Raw genomic sequence first — 25544 nt, forward strand, 5'->3', positions numbered from 1 at the left:
AACTAAAGCAGAGGGTATGGCTACATGAACAAGTTACAGCAAGGCAGTCTAGGGTGTGGATTTGCTCTGCATTAGTTCCTCTGTAGTAACTGCTCACCTGCATGTTTTTATCCTGCAGAAAATACATAGTCCTTTGATATCTCACTCCTTAATGAGAGTGAGATAAAATTACCTAACTTAACATCACTAAAACTGGACAGCTACTGCGTTAATTTCCAAGTGCCTTACATTGTTTCTGAGGATGATTTAATTAAAATGCTGATAACTAAAATGTCGATATAATAATGGCTGTATGGGTTTTTTTTTTTTCTGACTGGTACCCATATGTTGAGCTTGTGGAACAATTCAGCCTTTTGGGTACAGTCCTCCTACAGTGCATGTCTAGTTTAGTCTTTCCTGTGCAAGAACCACTTCAGTCTTACAAAAAATTGTATTCAGAACTGGGGGGGGGGGGGGGGGGGGGGGGGGGGGGGGGGGGGGGGAAGTATCCCTTTTCATCTTATTAATATCAGATTTCAAGTTGTCAAATGAGTTGATAGCTTTTGGATTTTTAATAGTAGGGACATTACAATTGTTAAATCTGTATTAAAGCTATTACTGCCTGTAATAAAACTTCCCTAGACTTTCACCCTGGTCCTAAGTTTGTAATGTGACTATTTTCAAAATGGATGTTGCAACTATAGAGAAGAATTTCAGCTGCTGAGCACAGCATATACAAAACATGGGACAGAGTAAAAGGGAGTAGAAAGCGCTCTGATGGTATGTTCTGAAAGCTAGGGGTTTTCTCAAAGGGATTTCGTTGCACAGTAGGCTTTTCAAAAGTCATAATCTGGCTTTGAGGAACAGGAGTTGAGTGCCTAGCCTATTTATGCAGTTTGAAAAAAGAAAATAAAAATTCCCACAGGGAGTTTATTTGCATTTTAAGCACTTGATGTTTTGTGAGCATGTCGAAGGACTTACTGGCAACATCAACAGTGAGGTAAATCATGAACCTCGAGCACTAAAAACATAGACATTTTTCCTAGTAAATTGGGGCAAATTTGCTGTAGCAAGGACAATCATGTCTTTCTTTGAAAGTGTACTATGTGTTTGGAGTTGTTTAATTTAAAAAAAAAATACAAAAAAATTAGGACAGCTTGACCTGCCACACTTTAACATGCTCATGTTTTTGGCATGAATCACAGAATGTTTCTCAGGAATTGGCAGTATCTCACAGTCACTGCATGTCTATGCAGGTTGTTTTTCATTTTTAAAAAGGGCATAATTGTTGAATGAAAAATATTATAATTAGTTCTGAACTATTTCAGATTTTGTTTTCGGCACGTAGAGCCTTCTTCACAACTCTTCTTCTCTGTTTTCTTTCTTGACGCAAATCTTTCATTTGCTTCCAACTTCCTGCTCCTCTGCCCATGTTCCCATATCTGTTGATCTGCCTTTTGCCACCTCTTTAACATTACTCATATAACCTTGACTCAGCTTTGACTTTCCTGAAATACTCCTCTTTCTTCATCTTCACAACCTTAATTATTGCTCCTCCCTTTGGCCTTCGCAACTTTGAGCTCTGCAGTTACTGGAACAGATAGAACGCTATGTTTCATACCTTGACCGACACGGGGGGAAAAGCTCACTCATTCCAGATGGAGTGACACTCCTTTATTTTAGGATCTTGTTAAAAGTACCATACTCATTCAAAAACTTCATGGACTCACTAAAACCTAAGGGTCTCTAGATTCTGAAGTTGGTAGCCACCCCTGCTGTGGTGGTTCTGCCTCAGAAAAGATTTTGAGACTGGCTTTCTCAAGGCTTTTGCCTCCCCAAACAGCTTTTCTGTGTTTCCCCACTCAAAATTATGTGTACCAAATCTTCTTTCCCTATGCCTTCTAGCTTTTAACTTCCATTAGTAGCATTAAGAATGAATACTGTGATAATGGTCATGTATGTTTAAGCTACTACAGTTTATAGTTGTCACATGTCTTACTTTATATGTAATTCTTGTAAAGCATTTGGGATTATTGGGAAAATCCTTTATGAAATAAAAAGAAGGTTTTATCCATTTGGGGTTTGGCAGGCTTTTTTTTTTTTTTTTTAAACAGCAGATCACTTTTTGTCCTTACACTTTACAAATAAAAAAAACAACCAAACAAAAAAAATTTAACTTTCCAGAAATGTTTGTGTTATTTATATTATTAGAAGTATATGTATTACTGACTACAGGTTTTTTGGAGATGTCAAGCTGATCCCGTATCATGATTAATTAACTTGCAGTTTATTTTGCACAGCAAGTTTGTAAATGTGTCTGAAAATCTTCAACCACAGACTTCAGTCCAGAATCAGCCTCGATTGGTGATTGATTGAAAAACCTTTTAAAAGTTGGTGCTGAAAACTGGCTATAGGCATTCCAAGTCAATAACTAATTAGCTCTTCCACGTGGTATTAGATACAGTACAGCAACTTCAATTCAATGTGTAAGGGAGGTCTTGATGCTTACTATATAACTATTATAAAAGTGTTGCAAATAACTCTAGACACATGAACAAGTTAATAAATAATTGATAATGTTGTTAGGTTAAATTTTTCTAAGATGACTTAATGATTTTTTGCTTTTGTGCAGCATATGTCATTTGGAAAGAGCCTAATCTTCAAAAGTGGTTAACAATCAGACTCCTACACCTTGTCTTAAGTTGGCTACCTAAAATATTTAAGCACCACCTGTTTATATCCTGCCAAGAACTGCTTTTTAGTTTGCATTAATGAGGACAAGTAATACTAATACCTAATATATTTGTTCATGAAAGCATCTGTTAACATAATTGTCTTTTGATGCATTTTTATTAGGTAGTAAAATAAAAATGAAGATACTAGCAATATACTGAAGAAACAAACTTTGAGAATCTGAAATGCCATGTTGTAGCAGTACATTACTCTAAATGTTGTAAAATAAATATATTTAATGTACCTGTTTCCCCCCAAAAATTCTTGTACACTTCTGAACGAAGGAAATGAAGAAATTACTTGCTGCTTGTGTAAATTATTTTGGCCTGGTTGCCTTCATTGCTTGTTCCAACATCTTTTTTTTCTTCTATTTATATCCACAAATCAAGGCACTTCTAGGACAGAAGATTAACGTTTTCCTATCTACTGTGCAGCTTTTAATAAACTGTAGTAATTTCTGTGAACACTTCAAGTCACTATATCAAATATGCTCAATGCAAACACTCTTTATCTTACCTGGGTTATTTTAAATTTGAGGGCTGGAAAGATGCCTTAAATATTATGCAAGACTTAATGGAATAATCATGAATGTGATAAAATGTCATTGCCTCAATCTTGTGTTGATTTTGTAAACACAGTAAGAAATCGAGGCAGACAGATAAACTCATTACTCTGAAGAGATTCCTCCACTGCTCTGCTACAACTTGATTATCATATGTGTAGTCTCTAAACTGAGGAACCTCTTCATCTGAGACTTGCAGGTCAGAGCGTAAGCCCATTTTCTTGATGGAGGCAATGTTATTGTGAGTGCAAGTGCGAGTATGAACTCAAAACCTTGTAGCTGCTCTGCCTGCCTGTGGGCACACTTTTACCAGCAGTATTCTGCGGTAAATAAGAGATACCTTTATTCCCTCATGAAAAGGAGCAAGTTGCTTAGTGCTTACTGCAAGATAGCACACGATAAGAGTGTGCCCATGGCAGTTACCTGCATGTTAGCGGAGGTGCTGACAACTCACACTTTCACTTAGCCTAATTAATTTGTTTATCTAGCTGCACAAATTTCTAAGGCTACTCCAAATGTGTTACTCTGCACATGAAAATGCCTGTAGAAAACACTAAGAATGTAACCATGACTGTTTAACAGATGTATTTATAAACCATTTTTTAAGTGGGATCTCACACCTCGTTTATGCTGTTGAGAAGTACTAAGCCTACTGCATTTGGTTATTCAGCAAATGTATGAGGGGTCCAGGCATTTCCCACTAGCACCGAAGTGCTGTGTGAGCTCTTCTGTGGCCCGGGTTTTTAGGTTCAAGAATAAGATGCCTAAACTCTTGTGAAATTTTTACCCTCAAACACTATCTCGTTGCTAGTAAGATTCATAGATGGAAAGGAGGAAGCAGTGTTCACAGCTCTAAAGTGATAGTGTTGTGGAGTTATGAATCTTCCTTAGTTGTGTCCAGCATACTTTGCCTTGGTCTCTGCAGAATCTTTATTTTGAAATTTTGGAGGTGCTGGTTTGAAATGAATGGCTGCAAAGTATTCTGCAGAAAGAAAGACTCTTCCGGATAAGGAAGTGACATTTTTCTGAGTGAAAACCTGGAAACCGTAGAAGCAGTTATGGGTAGGGAAAAATACTTCTTGTGCCCGGGGCGGCAGGGTACATAACAGCAGTTACAGCCTTTGCTTCCAGCTTGTCTTAGACTGTGACTGTTGATACTAAAACACAAATTACAAATGCCATTCTACAAAGTGAAACTGGTTTATGTTAAAAAAAAATACTATTGAAAAGCAATATTTATCAAGCTGTGTAAATACTATGGTATCTGAGAAACGAAAATATTTCTCTTTTCCAAGACAAGAAAAGTTAACTATCTTGGACTATACATACAGCATCTAAGTAACTGGGATAAATGCTTGAGACTCTTAAAAGATAATTTATGGTCTCCATAACTTTTTAATTGGTGTATTAAATCTTAACTTTAAATAGTTTTTCTTTTCTTGAACCAAGTTCAGGTTTTCAGTCTCTGTATTCTAAGCCAATTTTTTCCCCGTTGCTCATATACCTTTCCCAGCCTCCACCATTTATGCCTGTGGCTGCAGACACTTTCCTTGGTCTCTGTCCCTTGCTCCTGCCAGCTCCACTGTTTTATGGGTCAGTCTTTGCTTGAAAGAACCTCTCTGGTTACCGTTCTCCGAGTTCTCTCCCTCCCTGACACCAAACCCCCAAGCCCCGTCTGTGCAGTTGCTGTTTCTTCCCTACACAACGTGCACCGCTCTGTGTTCGCTCCTGTGCCCTGTTGCTGTACTGGCCTCTCCTCAGACTCGAGCTTTCCAAAGCAGGAGCCATTTGTTCCGTACTTTACCCATTGTGCCCTTTGTGTACGAGAAGGGTTGCGTAAATAAACAATAAAATACTTGAATTGGGTGGTTGTGTAGGCAGTGTTCACTCATGTTTGGAATAGCAGTATTCTAGATCTATACCTTTCAGTTGTTTATGGTTGTTAATGAAAGTACATTCTGGATTGAAATGGTTTATGTTTGTTCCTACCTGACCTGTTAGAAAATTATTTTAAATTGGTGGAAAATCTGCTTAAGCACGTATGACCTTTAATTTATCTGAAGAATTGTCTTGATGAGAAGGTTTCAGATTGTTTTGGGATGCTGATAATTCTGAATTAGTGTTGATTTAAGCGTTAGATCTTCAATTCTAGACCATATAGACCTTTATTGTCAGACTGGGCTTATGCTGCCGTGAAGACAGGAGGTTATATTACAGAAGGAATACCATAAAAATTTGAATGCCAGCTGAACATTAGGCTCCTTTCCATAGCATTTACTGATAAAATGAGCAGAAAGGGAATGCAGTATTCTTCTAAATTTTACAGAGAGTGCATACATTAAAAATACTTTCTATTGAGAAACATTATAAGGTCATCATTAACATAAACACATGCAGATGTGCTATTTAATATCTCTTAATCTCATTTGTGTGTGGGAGTATCTAAAACCAGCAGGTAATGAATAAATCTCTTTCAGGCTTCAGAAAACAAGTAGAAATATTATAACTTACAAGTCTATCTCTAAACATATCCTTTGTTACCTCTGCCTAACTTTTTCTTCTGCATGAAAATAGCCTAAAAAGACTTAAGAGGATCATCATGTCGTGTTGGTCTTTTACTAACTTTGTAATATTGAAGTCTAATACTGAATACTGGTATGGCAGTATATGCAAAAATGTTTTGCTGTGTCTCCTGTAAGGTTCACTGCCTCATAAAATCTCGTTAGTGCCTTTTAATCCAAAGGAACTGTTGCAGCCACAGCCACGATGGAGCACTTTGAGCACAAGAGCAGGCTGTTGGCGCAGGGGCAGAGCACACCAGCTACCTGGGAGCCCTGCTTTAAGGGGCATGGCGGTGCAGCTGTGGGCTGCAGGACACAGGACAGCTCTTGAGATGGTGTAGGGATTGTGCTCTCTTATAAACTCTGATTAATGCTGTGAAACAAATGTGCTTCTGAATAACAGTGGAAATGAAATCGAGCATTTGTAACCACAGTTGTAGCATGCCCTAGGCAGACCACATTTACTGGTTGCTTTAAAAACTCCGTAGCTGCTTGTTCAGATGGAGACACCTTGAGACAACCTCCAAGGGGAAACTAGGAGAATCAGTTTTCTCCAACTTTATGTTACAAAATTGGGTCTGAAATACAACTGTTGCTAAAGAACCTGGCCATTGGCACTTGGCTTCTTAAAAATCAGAGCCTGAATGGGCCTGAGGATCCCCCAAAAGTCAGGAAACTGAGAAATGAGGGAATAGCTTTAGCATGAACTGACTGATAGATGGAGAGAGATTTAATCTGGGGCCTGGGGCGAACAGAGTGAAGGTGATAAACTAAGGAAAGAGTTTCTGTTAGGATGGATTTTAAAGGGTACGTTTTGCTTAACTTTGTAATGAGCGTGTCAGCTGAGCAGTGGTACTTTATCCATCTGCTTGCTTTGCAGTCCATAGTTGCTTTTTTTCCACTGCAAGCCACATGAGGTTGTGCTGCCTCAACTGATACATTAGTAAGTTGTCTAGAACATGGTAACTGGATGGTGAGTCTGAGACCTTATGGTCCAGTGGACTGTTAAATCCCAATTAGTATTGCTGTAGGCGTCAAGGCTTGTATTAGGGTGATAAAATTTCTTCCTGAAGCCTGAAAACTGATCTGCTGGACAAACCATGATGAGAAAGGGACATGTAACTTAGCCCTGCAAATACTGGAAGCTGAGAGCTTGCTTCAAGGAGATACTCCGAGAAAGACTATAGAAAGATTGGAGTTATGTTGTAAACCACTGATCTAGATTATTTCCACACGAAGGAGAAGTTGATGGTATACTATAACAGGCATTTGAATTGATCACGTAGGTAAGGGTCAGATTTTTTAGTCTTTAGACTCAACATGAAAGAAGGAGGGGAGAAGAGATGGGATCTCACTTTTTTTTTCCTGGAGATTATGGGCATAGAAAAACAACATATATGAAAAGTGGATAAAAAAATGTAGCTTGATGCTACAAAATAATGTATGTAATAAACTGACAAGAGCTAGTTAAACTATATGAAATATTATTAGGCATAAACCCTTGATTGTTGAAATCCTGTAAAACTTAATGTATTTATTGCTTTTCTAAATCTTGCCAAAAGTTTATACCCTAAAATAATAACAAAAGAAATTTATTCCATAGTCCTGAGTCCCTTCCGCTATATTCCTGTGTCCATGTGCAGACAAAAAGGGACTCTTAAGACCCACTCAACATGGAAGTAACCTCTATAGATAACTATGCTATCTTTTTCTTATTCTTTTCCTCCTTTGAAATTTCCATTAAAGGACTTTGACTGAATCAGGTTGAAATATTAAATCTAAGCTGTCCAAGCAGAAGCTGGTTTGTAATGAAAATGGGTTACATTTATATCTGTTCGTTTGGTACTGTATTATTTATTGCAGTCAGAAAAGCTTTGTTAATTCTTTGAGTCTACCAGACTCTCAGGGGAATGGAGGTATTGGAGTTTTACTGCCAAAGATACTTTGTGAAAGGCAATTAACAAAATGTTTTATGACAGTGTCAGCAGTCTCACTTCCAGTCATTTGTCCTTTGATTGGATAGAGGCTTCATCCTCCTGTCTTAATAACCCTGCTAAACCAGGAGGAGTGGTCAGAATATCGTATAAAACAAATACCAGGATTTGGCAATGGTGGAATTTAGTGCTGCAACTGAAACAATTACCAGATATAGCAATTATGGTATCTAATTTTCACGCTGCTGTAACAGGAACAAAGTAATGCAAATAAGTGAAGAGTTCCAGCAGCGGGAACAGGTGAGAATCACATCAATCCCCCTCCTCTCAAATTCTAGTCCCAAGGTTAGTACAGTCGTAGGCTTTCTCATGTTAGTGTTCTGTCAGACTTACTGTCTCTTAGCTTTTGCCTTTAAAAAGGTGAAGAAAGTGTTGGTGATTGTAATGTTTCACACGTGCAAATATCTTCTCAGTTTATTTGCCTTTGGGTAGCTATTCTGAGTAAAGATCATGTGTGAAGAATGTCTAATAAGGACTTGACGGCAGAGATGCATAGACTTGGCTTGACTGCAGTATCTTGGGGCATTCAAGATGTCTCTTGAAGCCCCAACAGAGGAAGAGTTTGACTGTGCTTTTATGGAGTGAAATTTATTTCTTCATTTCCTCTTTGTAATATATTAAAAAGCAGAACATTCTTCCAAATTAGTTCTGAGATGAGTCTTTCTTCTGTTCCCATGCATGATGGGCCTGCACATCTGCACTGCTCAGAAATGGGGCAGCAGAGGTTGAGCAATCTGTCTTGTCCCGTGCTCTCCTTGGTGCTCCCAAAGAGCCCAGACAAGGTCTAAAGACAAGGCCCTAGGTGTGTGCTGAGTAGCTTCACGGGAATTTTGCTGGAGCGTGTACTGTAATGTGTTGAAAATCCCAGGGACAATGTGAATTCAGTGTATTATTTAAACATTTGCTGTATGACATTTTATTTTTCATTGATAATTTATGATCATATTTTTCTCTTTGTTTCCATCTTCCCCCTTCTTTGTCCTTCTCAAGGTTGCATGTAACATTTTAAGTTCAAATATGCTATTGCAGCACTAGCACCAGCAGAATGCTTTGGATAATGTTGCATAGCAACATAAAATTTAATTTGTGTCAAATGTTTTGGGATTCTCCTAATGTGAGGTTTTTTTCATTCTTTTCTTTTTCACTTGAACTGCATTGTCATTGATTGGGGTGAAACCACTGGTACACTAGTACATTGTGAAGATTGTTATAATAGCAGCAATGCCCGGCATCCGAAGTTGTTTGGAGTTTTCATTTTTTGTCTTGCAGTAATTTAATGCTCTGTCAGCCATAAGAAACCTGAAAGAAATGGTGTGTGAAAGGAAGATTGCTTCATTTCTGAACTTTTATGTAACCCAGAATTATATTCTCCTTTTGCAATTACTCGTTTCATATTCCCCTTGTGTTTGCAGTCCATTTTCCAGTGACATAACTGCAACTATATTATCCATTGATTAACCAGGGAATAGAGTTTGGTGAATAGTCTTTTCCTGTTTCAACAATGATCAAACACCTTGAGTTTATAAATTAAATATCTTTTCTAGCAATTACCTAAGAAACCATTGTTTCAAATTGATTTTGAAGCAGAGCATTCTTACAAGGAACATGGATGTTTTGGCCGTTTCAGAGGAGTGCCTGGGTAGGGCTGAGGGGAGTGAATTTCAAGAATTAATGTCAGTTGAGGTATATGCTTAATTACCTCTCGAGAACATCCAACCTGTGAAAAATGAAGTAAAACAGAGAAATGAATACTTTACCTGACCACTGATTTCTTTATCATAAGGATGGTTATATATGAGAGTAACTGAAGGCATAGCAACTTGAATAGAACGTACTAGGTAGTTCATGTATATGTGATTGTATGTGATTTGGTTAAAATGAAGGAGGGTGGGGGAAGTTTTTTCTTTCCCATGGTGAAATACATTTGTAGTGAGTGTGTTCCAGAGTCTGGGCTTCTAGGCTGACTCTGTCATCTCAAATAGGTGTTTCCAGTGTTAAACGTATAGCTATGTAACTGTTCAGCCAAAGGTGCAATAGGAGCATGACAGGGTGACTGAGATGGCTTTGCATGCATCAGCTTTACTGCCACTGCACTCAGCAGCATGCAGTGTTTTCAGTGTGGACTTTAACTGCCTAATGGGAGGTTGTAGAGAAGATGAAGCCATTTTAAGAGGTATGCAGAGGAAGGAGGAAGGGGCACAGACACACATTTCCCCAAGAGACATTTTGATTAGGTGATGGGAAACAATTTTTCGTCATGGGAGTGGTCAGACAGTGCAAGGGGTTGCCCACCAGAAAGGCTGAGGAACCTCTGTCCTTGGAGAATTGCAGCTCCCTTGGTTATGACACTCAGCAACCTGATGCAGCTTCGAAGTCAGTTCTATCTTTGAAGTTGGCACTGTTTTGGACAGGATGACCTCCCTGTTTTGAGCACCAGATGACCTCCAGAGGTCCCGTCCACCCCAAAGCATTGTTTGATTTTGACTGATTCTCGAAAGAGTATCCAGAGTCATGGGCTGGTTTAAATCAGTCTGTAATGAAGCCTGCATAGTCACATCTTTGCTGTTGTTCTGGGCTAGATAATCTTAAGTTTATTTAAGGGACCTTTTTTTTTAATATGTGCAGATCTGTGGTTGCACTGTAGGCATGGTTTTAGTATTTCTGCTTTATTTTGCTTTCTGTGCATAGAGGAGTTTTATAAGAATATATAAACATGAAAAGATTTATTTGATAGCTAGCTTCGATATGAAAACAGTACATTTCCCCTCTCAACACGTAACAGATACAGGCAAGGAATGTGTTTAACCAAAATCTTTATCTAAGGCATTCCAAAGAAATATTTCAGATATCTTCTGTACAGTTTGTTCCTACTTCTAGCTACTTACCATCAGTTCCAGAGCTTGAGGTAAACTCTACAGTTCTGGTTGCTATTAGAACTTCTGGTATCTGGAATTAATGATTATTTTGACCATATCAGTTCAGCAGCTATGAAATACATAAGTCCCTAACATAATCTGACACCATGGTTTATGATGGAATATCCAGTTTCCATCTCTCAGAATTATGCAAAAGATTTTTTTCCTCTCAAACAGTGGCACACACTTCCATGTCTTTATCAGTTTTGTATATGTTTCATTTTAAAATTATTTTTATAAGAAGCAAGAGTGGAGATAAAAATAATTGTTATCATATATGTATTATTATCATACTAATAAATATGTTTATATACATTAAATTTAGTTTCCTACATGCTACAAATACATTTCAAAATGTTTTTGTTGTCACTGACGTTCCTCTGTTGATGATCAAGTACATTTTCAAATTTAAAGATAACAATCTGGTGACAGCTGTAAAATTTTATGTGTCTGCATTTGTTTGTATTTTAATTTTTTTATTGCAAAAACTTTTGGACTGATTTTTTTTTTTTTTTTTTTTTTTTTAATTTAGCTATGTGGTACTATGTGGTAAATTTAGCCTTCTGTGGTACTCTGCTTCCTGTGTTGCCATATAGTTACTTAATGTGTCTGCCTCTGTTTTTTTTTTTTTTTTCCTCCTTTCTAGATTTGAAAAAGTTTTTATTTCATTTGAATGATGTACTATTTCAAAGCATTTTGCATTCCGTGTGATTTTACTGCCTTTTTAGATCATGTGCTGTGGTAATCAGCTTTATTTTTGGCCTTGCTCAATTTGATAATATCTGTAGAAACAGTATTGATTTGAATTAAATGATAATTATATTGATGAGATTTGTTAATGATATTGCTTTGCAAGGTCAATCATTTTAACAGAGTAGAGAAACAGTAGAAGAAAATTGTATGAATTTACAAATCTAGGCAAAAAATATAATAGTTTTTTTTTTTTTTGGTAAAGTTAAGGATAAAATCTGAAAAAAACCCCAAGTTGAAAGTGATGCTGTGTAATCAGAGCAGTGACTCTAATATGAGTTCACAGTATGTAAGGCTTGTAAAGAGAAGCAGATGTGAAGTTATTTTACTCTGTCTGATATACTTTTGTTTAGTGCTTCAGTATTAGAAAAATGTTGACCAAATGGTTTTCTGAAAAAGGAGAGGGAAGTGATGATAACAAATTTTCTGTACAGTTTTCAATATATGGAAGTAATGCAAATGGAAGTGATAATGATTTGGAGGTTTGCAGTGGGTAATAAAATCTTTTTAGAACCATTTCTTTTTTAAATCCCGCATTAATTAGATCAACTGTTATCAAAAGTGTTAGTACCAGTATGCCAGTATATTGATCTGAAAACAATGTCTGGGTTTGAATAGCATTGACTTAAAGCAGGAAAGTGCCTACATTTCCTTGTGGATGAGAAGAGCAAAAGCTTTGTTTGCAAATTTTTGTGAACAACCTGCAGCTCCCTCTTAATCTTGAACTTAAAGGCTCAGTGGTCTTTTGAGCAGTGCCCGCGGAGTGGAATGCTGTCATCTCATTTAGGACCTTTGTCATTTGTAGAGCAGTGTGCTAAAAGCTAAGACGAAATCACCACTACTCTTGTTTTTGGCTTGTGAATTTGAAAGCGCATCTATGTATCAACACTGTGCTGTTTACAATTGCTTTTTTAAATAACTGAGACTTGAAAAGACCTCAATCACAAACCAGTTTCTTTAATTGTGGGGGGAGCTTTTATCTAAAAGACTTGCTATATCTTTTACAATAGAAGCCTCTTAATTTCAGATTATTTTTTGTCCAGTGATACATTCCAAAAGGGAAACACATTTGTTTGGATATAAACAATGAAGAATGGTGTGTGGAAAGTGGTATGTCCCTATGGACTTTTTCTCACAGGAATGTGATTCTGCACCAAATCTCTTAAGAATTGTGTCACTGCTGTACTTGAGGAGATAACAACAATAACCATTAAAACTAAAGTATTGCCGTCTATTGTTAGGCTGTTGTTCCTGTTTAGACCCGTTATGCTCTTTCAAAACCATAGATGGTTTCTTTTCCTTTAACCTTTATTCTAATCTACTGTCTAAATATTTAAATAGGAAGTATATTGATTAAGATAACATGGATGTCCATATGAGTCCATTCATGATACTTCTATTATTTATGAAAACATACTTGTTAGCCCACCATTTTCATTTCTCTCCCACCAAGATCTGTTAATTGCTTTATTCCCACTCTCCCACTGATGTAGAAAAGTAAACACATTATCCATGCTTATTACTTGTAAAGAACCCATTAAATTATTGCAATCTACATCCCTTTTTGCAGATATTTCAGGGTTTTGCTCCAGTTGTTTGTTGCTGTTGACCTTGCTCTTTTTGCAAATATTCTTTGGACAGCCAAACCTCAACTGCATTTCTCAGCAGGGATTTCTCTGTTAATTTTTATAGCTGATATTAAATGTGAGATTCCTAACTCTTACTGTTTCTGTTGTTTCTATAGCAACTAGATAGGTGGAGACGCAGCAGCATCGCTTTGCTTCCCAGCTGGTGTTTTGTGTTCTCAGCAAGGGGAGAGTTTGAGGAAAATAGAGAGGGTATTAATTGGGCTGTAACTGGCTCAGAAGTGTAGTCCTTGTTGAGTTACCTCACCCTTTCCTAAGGAGTTAGTTAATAATTTTGAGCAGGGCTTCTCAAACTTCATTGAATAGAATTCTGTCCTCTCTGAAAGAGACATGATTTACTCGAAGTATATGTCAGGTTTTGGTCTCTTAGCTGCTTGGGCCTTCATGTTTTCTTCCACCTAAAACTCTGTTTTCTTTGTCACTTGGACAGCAGTAAGATTTGTTTCAGGAACTAGACTGGTGCTTATAACTTGCATGTAGCCTGAACATACATGAGGTATGGGGCTTTTTAATTTCTCTGATTCCCACTTTTTAATCTGATTTTTGCAGCTGTCCAATAACTATATTATACTAGACTGTAATTTTATAGTAGACTATTAAGTGACTATCTCAGAGTAAAATGTTTTGATACTTAAAATCCTACATATCCAGAGATTAGACTAACACATTGTCCCTTCTCCAAAAAGCCGAAGTTGTTTGCATTCCCTTTAGCAGTCCTCTCACTTCATGATGGAAACGTTCATTACCTACTTTCCTGAGGATCTCTGATGCCAGATTAATCCCTCTGAAATAACCCAAAGTCTTTCCTCTATACCTGAGTACCCGAAGTCCTGCTACTCTGCCTTGGTGCTGCTCGTTTAACCAAGGTCCCAAGGAAGTAACCCTGCTCCATGAGGGTTGGGTTGCTCTCATCATGGCTTATGTATCGTGAAGACTCTGGGGAGGTGAGGAGTTTTACTTTACAGTGTTTAAGCCATTATTATATAAAACAACCACAAAACACATGACCTATATTTTAAACTCCTCTGAAGCTGTTTATTAAATAAAAATTCATGGGCACAGAAGCTGGATATCATTTGTCCCATCTCAGAAAGATGGCTCCTATCAGGTTAGTGTTACTCTTTGACTGGTTCACCATACATACAGTTGAAAATGCTTTCCTAACCAGAATAGCTCTGATTAGCAAGAGGAACTCAGAAAGTTCTTATCTTTTTAGTAGCTGATAACCAAGCAGTAATTGGCTCGTGTGGGAAATAAGAAGCAAGTTCAGGTGTGTTCTCCTGACTTGAGGAACAGGTTTAAATGAAGACTTCTCACCTTGCAGGAAGCTGCCACAATGCAAACTGTTACTGAGACAGCGGTCTGCATGTCAGTGGGGATCCTGCAGGCATCAGGATGCCATCCGCGAAATGCCTGTTGTCTCCACATTGGTGGTGGTGCCTCAGGAGAAGCACTTGCTCTTTTGGAAATAAGACTAAGTTTTCAATTGCTTCACACTTTATTCCTTCTCTGTTTTCCCTCTCTTTCCCCCACCACGACACTCTCAGAGAGATTCACAAGAGCTAATGGATATGTAATCTGGTACCAAAGTTTATAAATCAGCATGCTTCTCTGCTGGCTGCCCAAGCAGGGTTCTGATCCTCGGTGGATTAAACATTAGAACAGATTTAAATTTTAAATGGCACAACATCTCTTCAAAACATTCTGGCTTAAAAATACGTAAATGGACAAGTTCCTTGCTTCCATAGATTCTAACCTAGTGTATCCCCTGTATGTATAGGGCCACTAAGTTGCTTAGGAGTTTGGGGTGTCTTTCTGAGGCTGAGGGAGCTGGGAGTGTTCAGCCTCAAGAAGAGAAGGCTTGGGGGGGATCTTACCAATGTGTGTAATACATTGATAACCAGGAGGAAAGAAAAATGAGCCAGACTCTTCTCAGTGCTATCCAGCGACAGAACAAGAGGCAATGGGCATAAATTAAATGTACAAAGAAACCTTTTTTTACTGTGAGGGTGGTCAAACACTGGAAAAGGTTTCAGAGAGGCTGTGGAGTCTCCATCCCTGGAGATGTTTAAAACCCAGCTGGACTCAGGCCTGAGCAAGCTGCTGTAGTTGACCCTGCTTTGAGCAGGGGAGTTGGACTAGATGATCTCCAGAGGTCCTTTCCAACCTGAACTATTCTGTGAATATTGTGGTTTATGTCAGCAGATAAAATAGTACTTTTTTCTATGAAGAAATTGCTGCTTGAAGAATCTTGTAATATTATAGGTAAAATATGAATCTTATGAGATGTTTTGAGAATCCTGTTGTATCTGCTTAGATTTTAAATTTTATCTTAGTCCATCTCCTAGTGTTACACAGTTTATCTCTTACAACATAGTTGTTCTATAGAAAAAAACTAACCTAGAAATCAGTGCAGTAACTACATTTTTATCAACTCTGTTCATGTGACAAATAAATGCATTTTATAGTGCCTAAAATCCAATCCTGAATGTAAAGGTCTATTGAAGTGTTTTTGACTCATACTCAACTCTCAATCAAGGTTGCTAGGCAGGATTTTAGGGAAGAATTCCAACAAGGAAACTGGAATTTTGCTGTCTTGGTTGGGACAATTCTAACTATGTGCTTTCTAACAGAGGTAAAGTGTAGTGTGAACTTGCATGCTTCGCTTGCTGCCTGGTTTCTGAATATGCAGAATGGGATTGTTCTGTTCTCCAGAATATTCAATTCAGGGTAATACATAAATGTAAAACCAGAGTTTGACCAGTTGCCTTGAAGGGTTGATTTCATTATCATTAAATATTAGCTAAGAGCAAGCATCATCTTTATCTTTCCTAGATTTGCTGGTAGCGTTTACTCAAAATCAATTAAAATAGCTATTGCGTTCTTCAAGAAAGGAGTGCATATTCCCTCTTGAAAGGTTCCAAAAATATGTTGGGGAATGAGAAGTCAGGGTTGGTGTTGAGAATTATCGTGAGATTAAAAAAGGAGGAGTAAAAGAGGCAATGGCATCTGGAGCAGGGTTGGAAGGAGAGGCTGTGGCTGGAGCCAGGGAAGAAGCAATGTGTAGCACTGGGAGTGAGGTGGGAAAGGAGAACAGCTTCCTGGGGGGTAAGGAGAAAGAATAGGTGAAGTAGTGCTTTTATTTTGTTTGGGATTTTTCTTTTGGTTTGGTTTGGTTTTTTTTCAAAAAAGCTAAGGATTTGCAACTTTGAGCCAGATTAGTAACCCTGGTTTGAGTGTCTCATTTCAGGTAAATAGTGGTAAGTGTTAGGAACTGAGAAATTAAGTGAGGTTCTGATGTTGGCTTTCTGGACATCTCTTTCAGATTCTTGAACAAATCCTGCTCGGGCAGACCTCTTCAGGCATTAGGGGTTTTAAATATAATTAATATTCGGATGTTCCAAAAATTCTGCTTTGAAACTTTGTTATGCATCTCTTCATTCAAATCACTTAATGTTTTCAATCTTGTTTATTTCTTTACAGCTGTTAACACAATAGGGGAAAAGCTTCCAAGGAATGACTATTGATGTCTGAGGGAACCTAGATCCTAATTGCAGAACAATTGCCATGATGTCATGTGCAGATTTTATATGGTGTTCACAAGCAGCTGGTTCTGAACAACAGCAGATTGCATAAAATGCCTATAAAGGTTTTGTTCTACTCGTAAAGCTGCTGTCTACACTGTCAAAAGCTTGTGGATGTAGCTGTCTGTGTATACTCCTGGTTTAAGTGAATTCTCATAGCATGAAATCAACTTACTTTGTGGAAAAAAATGCTTTTGCCAATGTAATTTTTATCATTCATACACTAAAACCAAGCACAGCTCTAAAAATGTAGTTATATATGATGATAACAAAAGCAACTCCTATCTATGCATTTGCGTACCAAGATTTGGCATCATTTTCAATAAGTTATACTAGCAAAAGTAGTTCTTGCAAGATTATTGATATGTAGCATAAATGTTAGCCTGGTATAAAATTTTGCTGTAGAAGAAAATCTCGCCAATGACCGTGATCATTCTGGTAAAAATGGAAATGCAAATTTAATTAAAGATTGCATTTCTTACTGTGAAATGACAAAGTACTTTACTATTTTTCTAATTGTGAAATTGGTAACTAGGAAAAAAAACTAAATGTCAGCAAAACATAAAGGTATGGTAATTTTAGACTTGTAAGGGTATTTATGGAAATGTTTTCCTTATAAAATAAATGTACATATTTTTATTATTCATGAAGATGATCATGAAAGGCTGGTCAACTAAATATTCTGCTTTTTGTTTTCCAGAAACCAGCAAACATTCTGGTAATGGGTGAAGGTCCCGAAAGAGGAAGGGTCAAAATAGGTAAACATTTTGAGATAATTTCATTGCACAGCTAAGGAATTACTTGAAAAATTTCATCTTCAGTGTAAGATAGAAACAAATCTTCGTTATTCTTTGAGTGTATGTATGCACAACATCTAGTCCAATTTTAAATCTCATTCACTGAGTTTACAAGCTTATAGAGATTCCAAACATATTATTAGACTTTATAAAGCTTGCCAAGGATATCTGGTGAGATAAAAGCATCTGTAAGAAACAAGAAACTAATAAGCACATAAAACAATGGCTATGGCCAGGGTTCTTTTGACTTTTACTATGATTAGTTAGTATAACATTGTTACATATAAATTGTATTTGTTCTTAATTATTTTTATATAAATAACATCAATGCACATGTTTGTAGAGGTCCAAAGGTTTGCCGTGCAAAAGGCTATTTGGCGTCAAGGTAGGAAACACATGTAACTGTGATGGTCTTTATCCAAAATCTAATTACCTGTGCAGATCGTAAGCCTTAGTCATGTGGATATAAACTTTCTTTTAATAAAGCATGTGGCAATCATCAAGAAAGAAGTAATATACTGGAACCTCTTTTCTGTTCATCGACTTTTGTTGTATTTGAAAATGTTCAGCTAACCATTTTTTATTCATATGCTTATATTAGTTAGGCATTTCATAACTTTGGAAGCAGAAAGATTTAGGTGAAGTTGTGTGAAAGATAAGTTTCAGACTTGGATTAAAATGTGTGGTTTTGAATATGCACCCAAATTTTGTACTTTCCTGTCTAGCATTTCTTAATGTTACTTACAAGGTTGTTTCTAGAGAGAATTTTTGATTTGTATAAAATGAATGCTTACATTTATAATACACCTCTGTAACAGTGTGCACTCACTGATTTCATTAATTCCCAGTTAAAATCTTTTTGCTGATTCTGGAGTTCGTTCCTCCAAATCAAGTAGTAGGCATACTTTGAAAAATAGTGCAAAACAATCTACACTGCAGTCGTTTTGGTTTTGCACTTCGAATAAATATATAGGAGTCACAAGGGCTCACAGTTTTGTAAGCATATATAAAAATAAAAGAGAAAATGTACATTAGAGACCTACTACTATTGACTTTAGTTAACCAGGTTTCTGTTACAGTTCTATTTAAATAAACAGGCATCTGTGTTATGTAAAGTTTTACAATACCGTGATGAAAACACTTAAAAGTCAAACGTCATCCTTCATAGGCTTATAAATGAAGTAAATGGAATTTAGCCTTAGATAAATTTGGCCCAGTATTGTTATGAGTAACTTGTTGCTTTCTTAGAAACTTTGATTTGTAAGTTTTAATGTTTTTGAGCTTTTGTTATAATTGCTTTTTGGCAATACTGTTAAATTCTGATTTATTTGTATTAAAATTTTAAATGTTCTTTTCTTTTCTTTTTTTTTCTCTCCCCTCGGTCCCCCGTCCCCCCCCAGCTGATATGGGTTTTGCAAGATTGTTCAACTCACCTTTGAAGCCATTGGCAGACTTGGATCCGGTTGTGGTGACATTCTGGTACAGAGCTCCAGAGCTGTTACTTGGAGCCAGACATTACACAAAGGCCATTGGTAAGTTCTGTGCAAGAAAGAGGTTTATCTTTAAGTTTTGTAGAGGAGGGTAGCCTTACAGTAGATACGATGATCAACTGACCAGCTAGTTTTTTTCCTGAAGTAGCAGCAGATGGAGTATGACCCAATCCATACAAGATTAATCCAGATTGAAACTTTCTGAGGACTGTGCTTTTATTTTTTCAATATGAGTTAAGGTTAATGTTAGACATCTTAAATGTGTTGTTTGTTTTTAAAAGAAAAATATTCTTTGCATTGGTTTATATGGTTTTCTGATATGGGCTCAGAAATCTTCTAATCTTGTAAACCTTTAGAAGGGAAAGAGCTATGGCTGTTAAAGTGGCGTTCTTCTAGGGTGCTTCATGTCCCGATGCTTCTATGAAGTGTGTGGCTTGATAAGGAGAAGGGCGGCCTCCTGCGCTGTGTGCAATCTGCAGATCATTGACTCCTGAGGAGTTACGAAGCTCCATGTTCAGGAAACGCTGATGGCCGGGCTCTTGTCTTCCTTCCCCCTTAGTAAGTTCCATAGCACAATCAGCCTTGGTACCTAGCTGTTTAGAGAATAAAACACTGAGATGCACAGGAGGTATCCTGTCTACGTGATTAGGTTATATATTGAAGAAAACTGCAAAGGAAATGATGTCCCTCTGTAACGGGGTGTCGTGGTTTAACCCCAGCCAGCAACTAAGCACCATGCAGCTGCTCACCCCTCCCCACTCCCAGTGGGATGGGGAGGATGATCGGGGAAAAAAAGTAAAACTCATGGATTGAGATAAGAACAGTTTAATAACTAAAATAAAATAAAACATAATACTAACAAAAATAATAATAAAAATATAATAATAATGGTAATGAAAAGGAATATAACAAAAGAACAAACAAACGAAAAAAGAAATAAAACCCAAGAAAAGACAAGTGATACACAATGCAATTGCTCACCACCCGCTGACCGACGCCCAAGCAGTGATCTGCCCCTCCCGGCCAGCTCCCCCCCTGTTTGTATACTGAGCATGACATTCTATGGTATGGAATATCCCTTTGGCTAGTTCAGGTCAGCTGTCCTGGCTGTGCTCCCTCCCAGCTTCTTGCACACCTGCGTGCTGGCAGAGCATGGGAAACTGAAAAATCCTTGGCTTAAGATAAGCGCTACTTAGCAACAACTAAACCATCAGCGTGTTATCAACATTATTCTCACGCTAGATCCAAAACACAGCACCGTACCAGCTACTAAGAAGAAAATTAACTCTATCCCAGCCAAAACCAGGACACGGGGTTAAATCATTCCTATGTGTACAGAGGTGGCTTTCTTGGGAGTTGCAGGCATTTTCCTGTTAGCAGTTTTCAGCGATGCTATGTGGGCCTCTGTTCAGAGAGTTACAAAACACCATGTTATACTAGCATCTCTGTTGAATGTTCAGTTGGGTGGACCAACACTTTTAGTTAAGTCTCACAGTCTGGCTTTTTCAAATAACTCCTGTTTATCAAGCTATCATATACAGCAAAAGGTTTAAAAAATGAATGGACTGTCACCTGATTTTGATGTGGACTTGCACTTCACATTTCTTTATTGCTCTTCTCTCCCATTTGGAATCCTCCAGTGCAGGAGGACCTGAGTTGGGCAAAACTGCTTTGTTTGTTGATCTTGCCTTGAATGTGCAGGAACTGTTAAGAAGGGCAAAAAGGCTTCTGCATAGCTCTAGTGAGAATATATACGTTCAGTCTTGCAGGCAGGTAACATGCATTTCTGTCCTTGGATAAAGTTTGTCAGCATCAAAAGCCAAAAAGTTGGGGTTTATATGCTAGCGTTCCTTTTCATCTGCTGAAATGGAAAAACATAACTCTTCAGATGACAATGTCTACATTAGCAAGTAGTGTGGCACAATAGATGTGCATCTGTAAAGCAAAATGGTACTGAGTACCTAGCATCCACATTATATGGGTTTTTGAGAAAGGCGAGTACTTTGGGCTTTCTCTGACGTGGCCCAACGGACTACTGCTCATTAGTGGCTGGTGCACACCTTTTGGTTTAATTTCGTCCTAAAGGAATTTATTTTGTGCACTCTGAGAGAACTCTGCAGCGCAAGCTGAAGTGTTATAGGTGTGGACAATCTGATCCATTTCAAAAGCAAACTCCTAGTCCAAAGTAAAATACTAATTGCAGATAGATTCTATCAGGTTGAAAGGGACCTTAGGAGGTCTCTCGTCCATCCTCCTGTTCAAAGCAGGGTCTACTCTGAATTCACATCGGGCTGCTGAGGGATTTGTCCAGCCAGGTCTTGAAAACTGCTTAGAACAAAGATTCCACACCCTCTCTGAATGACCTGTTCCGGTGCTAAATCATCCTCATAGCGAAGAATTTTTTCCTTATACCTAGTCGGAATTTCTTGTTTCAGTTTATGCCTGTAATCTCTCATTCTGCTGTCGTATACCACTGTAAAGAGCCTGGCTCTGTCGTCACGGTCACCTCTCCGTAGGTACTGGGGAGGCTGCTCATAGGTTCCTCTTCAATCTGAGCATGCCTGTGTCCCTTGGCCTCCTCTCCCAAAGTGGGTTGTCCAGCCTCTGACCATCCTGGTGGCTCTCCACTGAACTTGCTTCAAGTTATCAAAGTCTGTCTTGTATTCAGGTCCCCAGAGTAGCCCAAATGTGGTCCAACAAGGGCTAAGTAAAGGGGAGTAATCACTTCTCTCAGTCTACTGGCTGTGCTCCTTTTGATACAGCCAATACATCCTATTGATGCTGTTAGTCTTCATCACTGCCAAGGTGCACTGCTGGCTCATGTTTTGCCTGACGTCCACTGGAACCCTCAAATCCTTTTCTGCAGAGATGTTCTCCAGCCAGTCAGTCCCCCACCTGAACCATTGCAGGGGGTTAGTCCATCATGGGTGCTGGACTTTTTATTTGTCCTCATTGAATTTCATGAGTTTCCTGTGGCCCGTTCCTCCTGCCTGTCTAGTTCCCTCTGAATGGCAGCTCTACCCTCAGGCATATCAACCGTTTTCCCCAGTTTTCCCTCGTCCACAACTTGATGGGGGGATGTTCCAGCTCCTCCTCCTTAGCATTGGTAAAGATGCTAAGTTGGGTAGGTCTCATAGGCCTCTGTGGTACTTCACTTGTAATCAGCCTCTAGGTTAGAGTATAAACGTTAACCGCCATCCTCAGACCCTGATGATCCAGCCAGTTTTTCCTGAAACCCAGGACCCATGTTCTGCTACTTGCCTTCACTACTCCACTGTTTCATGGTTGTTACAGCCAAGGCTGCCATTGACTATAATATCCTCAACCAGTTCCTCCTTCTCCGTGAGTAGCAGATCTGAAAGATGACATATGTAGTATCTGTATGAAGAAATTTACCCCAACATCCTCCAGAAACCTTTGCAAGGTCCCTGAGGTGACCCTGTTTGTGTCCTGTTTATTTTCCGTGATGCTATGGAGTCTATTCACCTCCTGCCACAGCTCCTTTCACGGGTGACTCAGTGCCCCAACCAGAGTGTATCTCCTGCTGTGAGGCTGGTGTCACCCTGCAGCCTGAGTCCTGGGTGGCAGCACCCTCCCTCTGGAGCTCTGTCTTGGTTGAGGCCTCTGATTTCCCAGGGTATCTTCTCCAGTGGGTGTTGGGGATGGAGCCTTGTAGTGCCCCCCGCCATGGTTATGGCACAATCCCATGTTGTCTGAAGCAGGCTCTTAGGGCCTGCTTTGCATCTGTCACCATACAAACTGGGATGCTAACTTCTAAAGTCTGTTTGCTGCTCTCTGTAGTGGATGAAAACAGTTACTAGAAGTGTTTAAAGAAAATACTAAGAGGATTACCTTAAACGCCTGTAAATTAGATGCTTAAACTGCCCTGATTGTTGATTTTGTGAAACACGGATGTGAGTGGACCAGGTTACTGAGTGATCTGCGTGCATGGTACTGGGAAGTTACCTTAACTGACAGTTACCTGTTTTTGATAGATAGCATATTGTTTGCAGATTTATGTGAGTGATATGTACCATTATCTCAGGATATCTCTTTGAAGAATGAATTAGTGTAATGCCATTGTTTTTTTAATTATGTCATAAATTACTTGGTTCTTGCCGCGAGTGATCTGTAGTCTATATTAAAACACAGACAAGGAGTTCCTATGAAACTTTAGAGGATGATACTGCTTCAGAGAGATCTGGTTTTGCTAGTAGTTTATTATTTCTGAGGCTTTTATTTCTTGTATCAGACCCACACCAGTGAATCCGCAGGAGGGGTGTGAATGCGTCATGGAGTATCTGGTGTGCAGTGTGAATGCTGAGGGCACTTAAAATGATTTGGGCAGCAAAGTAAAAAATATGGAAATGAAAACAAGGAAAGTTGCAAGGTGAGATTTGTAGGCTGACTGAAGGATTAGAGGAGCATGTGACAGAAGAGAAAAGAATAAAGGTACCTGGAGGTGATCTATGTGCGGCTTTAAGGCAAAGGGAAGAAGTGGGTAACAAAATGACAGCCGTGATGTTCATGCAGTTTATGAGTCCAGACTTGTGTTTTGCTTCTAGCATTATATGCACTTAAAAAAAGGCAATCTTAATGAGCTAAGCACGCTAGTGAGAGTTTAACTTGAATGCTAATGTTTTTGGCAAAGGACGCAACTCGTAAAGCTCTCTCTTAAGTCTCTGTGCAAGAAGTATAATTTTAACATCTCTTAATATTACATAATTCTCAGGAGCCCTAATGTATCACTTTTAGTAATAATTCATAAATTATATAAGATTCTCATTTAACTGCTCTTCAGTTGGAAATAATAATTTAGAATAAAGGTGATTAGATATAGCAATTTCTGAAAAAGGAAATGACAGGCTATTTGGTATAGCTGCTTATTTTCCGTAGCTATTTTCTTATGCATTTTATATAGTATATAATTTTGTATAATTAGTAAATATCAATAAAATCAGGCTAAAAGCAATGTCATGCCAGCTTTAGTCTATTCTCTTCCAATTTTGTCATTGTGAGAAATATTTTTGTTTGGATTTACTAGGAATGCGTTGTCATCGATTCTCTACTGCAACACACTGAACATTGTCCAACAGTTGCTACATAATTCAGATGTTTGCTTAGGTTTTTACTGGCTTAGTCTTGATTTTATTTTAAATATATTTTCTGTATTCTGTATCTAATACTCTCTTCCTTATCTTAGCTTCACATATAATGTTAATTATTAGCAGTGTATTCATAATATCCTGGACACTGTCTACTATAGTGCCCAGTTTGGTTTTGTTCTTATAATAAAGCCTTTAGGTATGCTTGCTTGCATGTAAATAGTTCTCATACATGATCAAAGAATGAAATTAGAATTTGACTTTTGTCTCAGACAGGATTTTTGTCTTTGTTTTCTGGACCTGATCTTAGTTACATTTTGTGGGTTTAACTTTGGGGAAAAATAGGACTAAATACAGTCTGTTCAGAAAGAACTGTGTATTACACAAAACAGTATATAAGCGTATTTCATTATTTTAGAGGTAGTTTTTCAGTGACATTTTCCCCTTTATTTAATTTGTTCCTTCATAGTAATGAAGTATTCTACTTTTCATTTATTTGCTTCATCATGTATATAAAATCATGTTTTAAGGAGATACAGGAGTCAGGAAAATACTGTTGAAAAACAGAAATAGCTTTTGTGTTCTGCATGTTAAAAGGATAGTAAAAAGCCCATGTTAGGGTTTCATGGGCAATAATATTTAGTTTCCTGAACTGTGAAAGTTTATAATCTAAGCCCTACTTGTTAATAAAGTTTCCTATATAATCTGCTACCATAGTTACAAGCAACTAACTAACTAAATTGGGAAAATGGTGTAGTAGAAGCCAAAGGTCACTTTCTGTTCTATTACCACAATATAAATCTGTACTGAATTTATTGTAGGCTGTGGAAGTTGGTCTGCATTTCCAGCACCATAATTTAAAGGCAGAATCTGTTCCCATGTGTTCATCAGATCCTAATACTCTAGCAAAGAAGTAAAATATGCAAATAAAAGTAACTTGAACAAGCTTCAGGTGAAACCAAGTAACTGCGAAAATGTAAAATGCTGTGATCATGGAAACATTAAGAAAAACACTGAACTTTTTAGAAAGTCTCCAGCACAAGAGAAAATGCCTTTATACACAAAATATTAAAGAAACAAGGTTGCAGTAAGTGGCAAGGTACAGTGCTCCTTTCATTGATGGGCAAAGACTTCTCCACTATAATTTTAAAGAAAGTAAAGGAAATGACTGTGGCAAAATGAAGGAAAAGGTACGCTGGCTTTCAGCTTGAAAGGAGACATTAATCAGATTTTTTTTTCACTCTGGGAACATCAAAATAGAAAATAATGTTTTACTAAGTAAAGTAAGTAGGAAGAACTCTTTTTCATCATAGGTTTTTAAGAAAGCATGTGGCAGTCTCTACTATGATTCATTCTGGGGCATCTTGTAGCACAATATCAAGGAAATAGCATAATCAAGACTTGTTTTTTGTCAAGTTGCAGCTTGTG

General features: G+C 37.9%; 1 protein-coding gene across 2 annotated transcripts in view; it reads left to right on the top strand.

Annotated features, from left to right (window-relative positions):
• Positions 1-25544, top strand: part of CDK19 (cyclin dependent kinase 19) — a 134025-nt gene that overhangs the window by 77197 nt on the left and 31284 nt on the right. Inside the window, exons 5-6 of one of the 2 annotated variants that reach the window (XM_050893534.1) lie at positions 17425-17482; positions 18922-19053. In XM_050893534.1, the coding sequence (XP_050749491.1) occupies positions 17425-17482; positions 18922-19053 (190 nt within the window). The remainder of the gene's footprint in view (positions 1-17424; positions 17483-18921; positions 19054-25544) is intronic. The other variant, XM_050893535.1, reaches the window with a different exon arrangement.

The sequence above is a fragment of the Gymnogyps californianus genome, chromosome 3 (genome assembly GCF_018139145.2).
Source record: "Gymnogyps californianus isolate 813 chromosome 3, ASM1813914v2, whole genome shotgun sequence".
Classification (NCBI taxonomy): domain Eukaryota; kingdom Metazoa; phylum Chordata; class Aves; order Accipitriformes; family Cathartidae; genus Gymnogyps; species Gymnogyps californianus.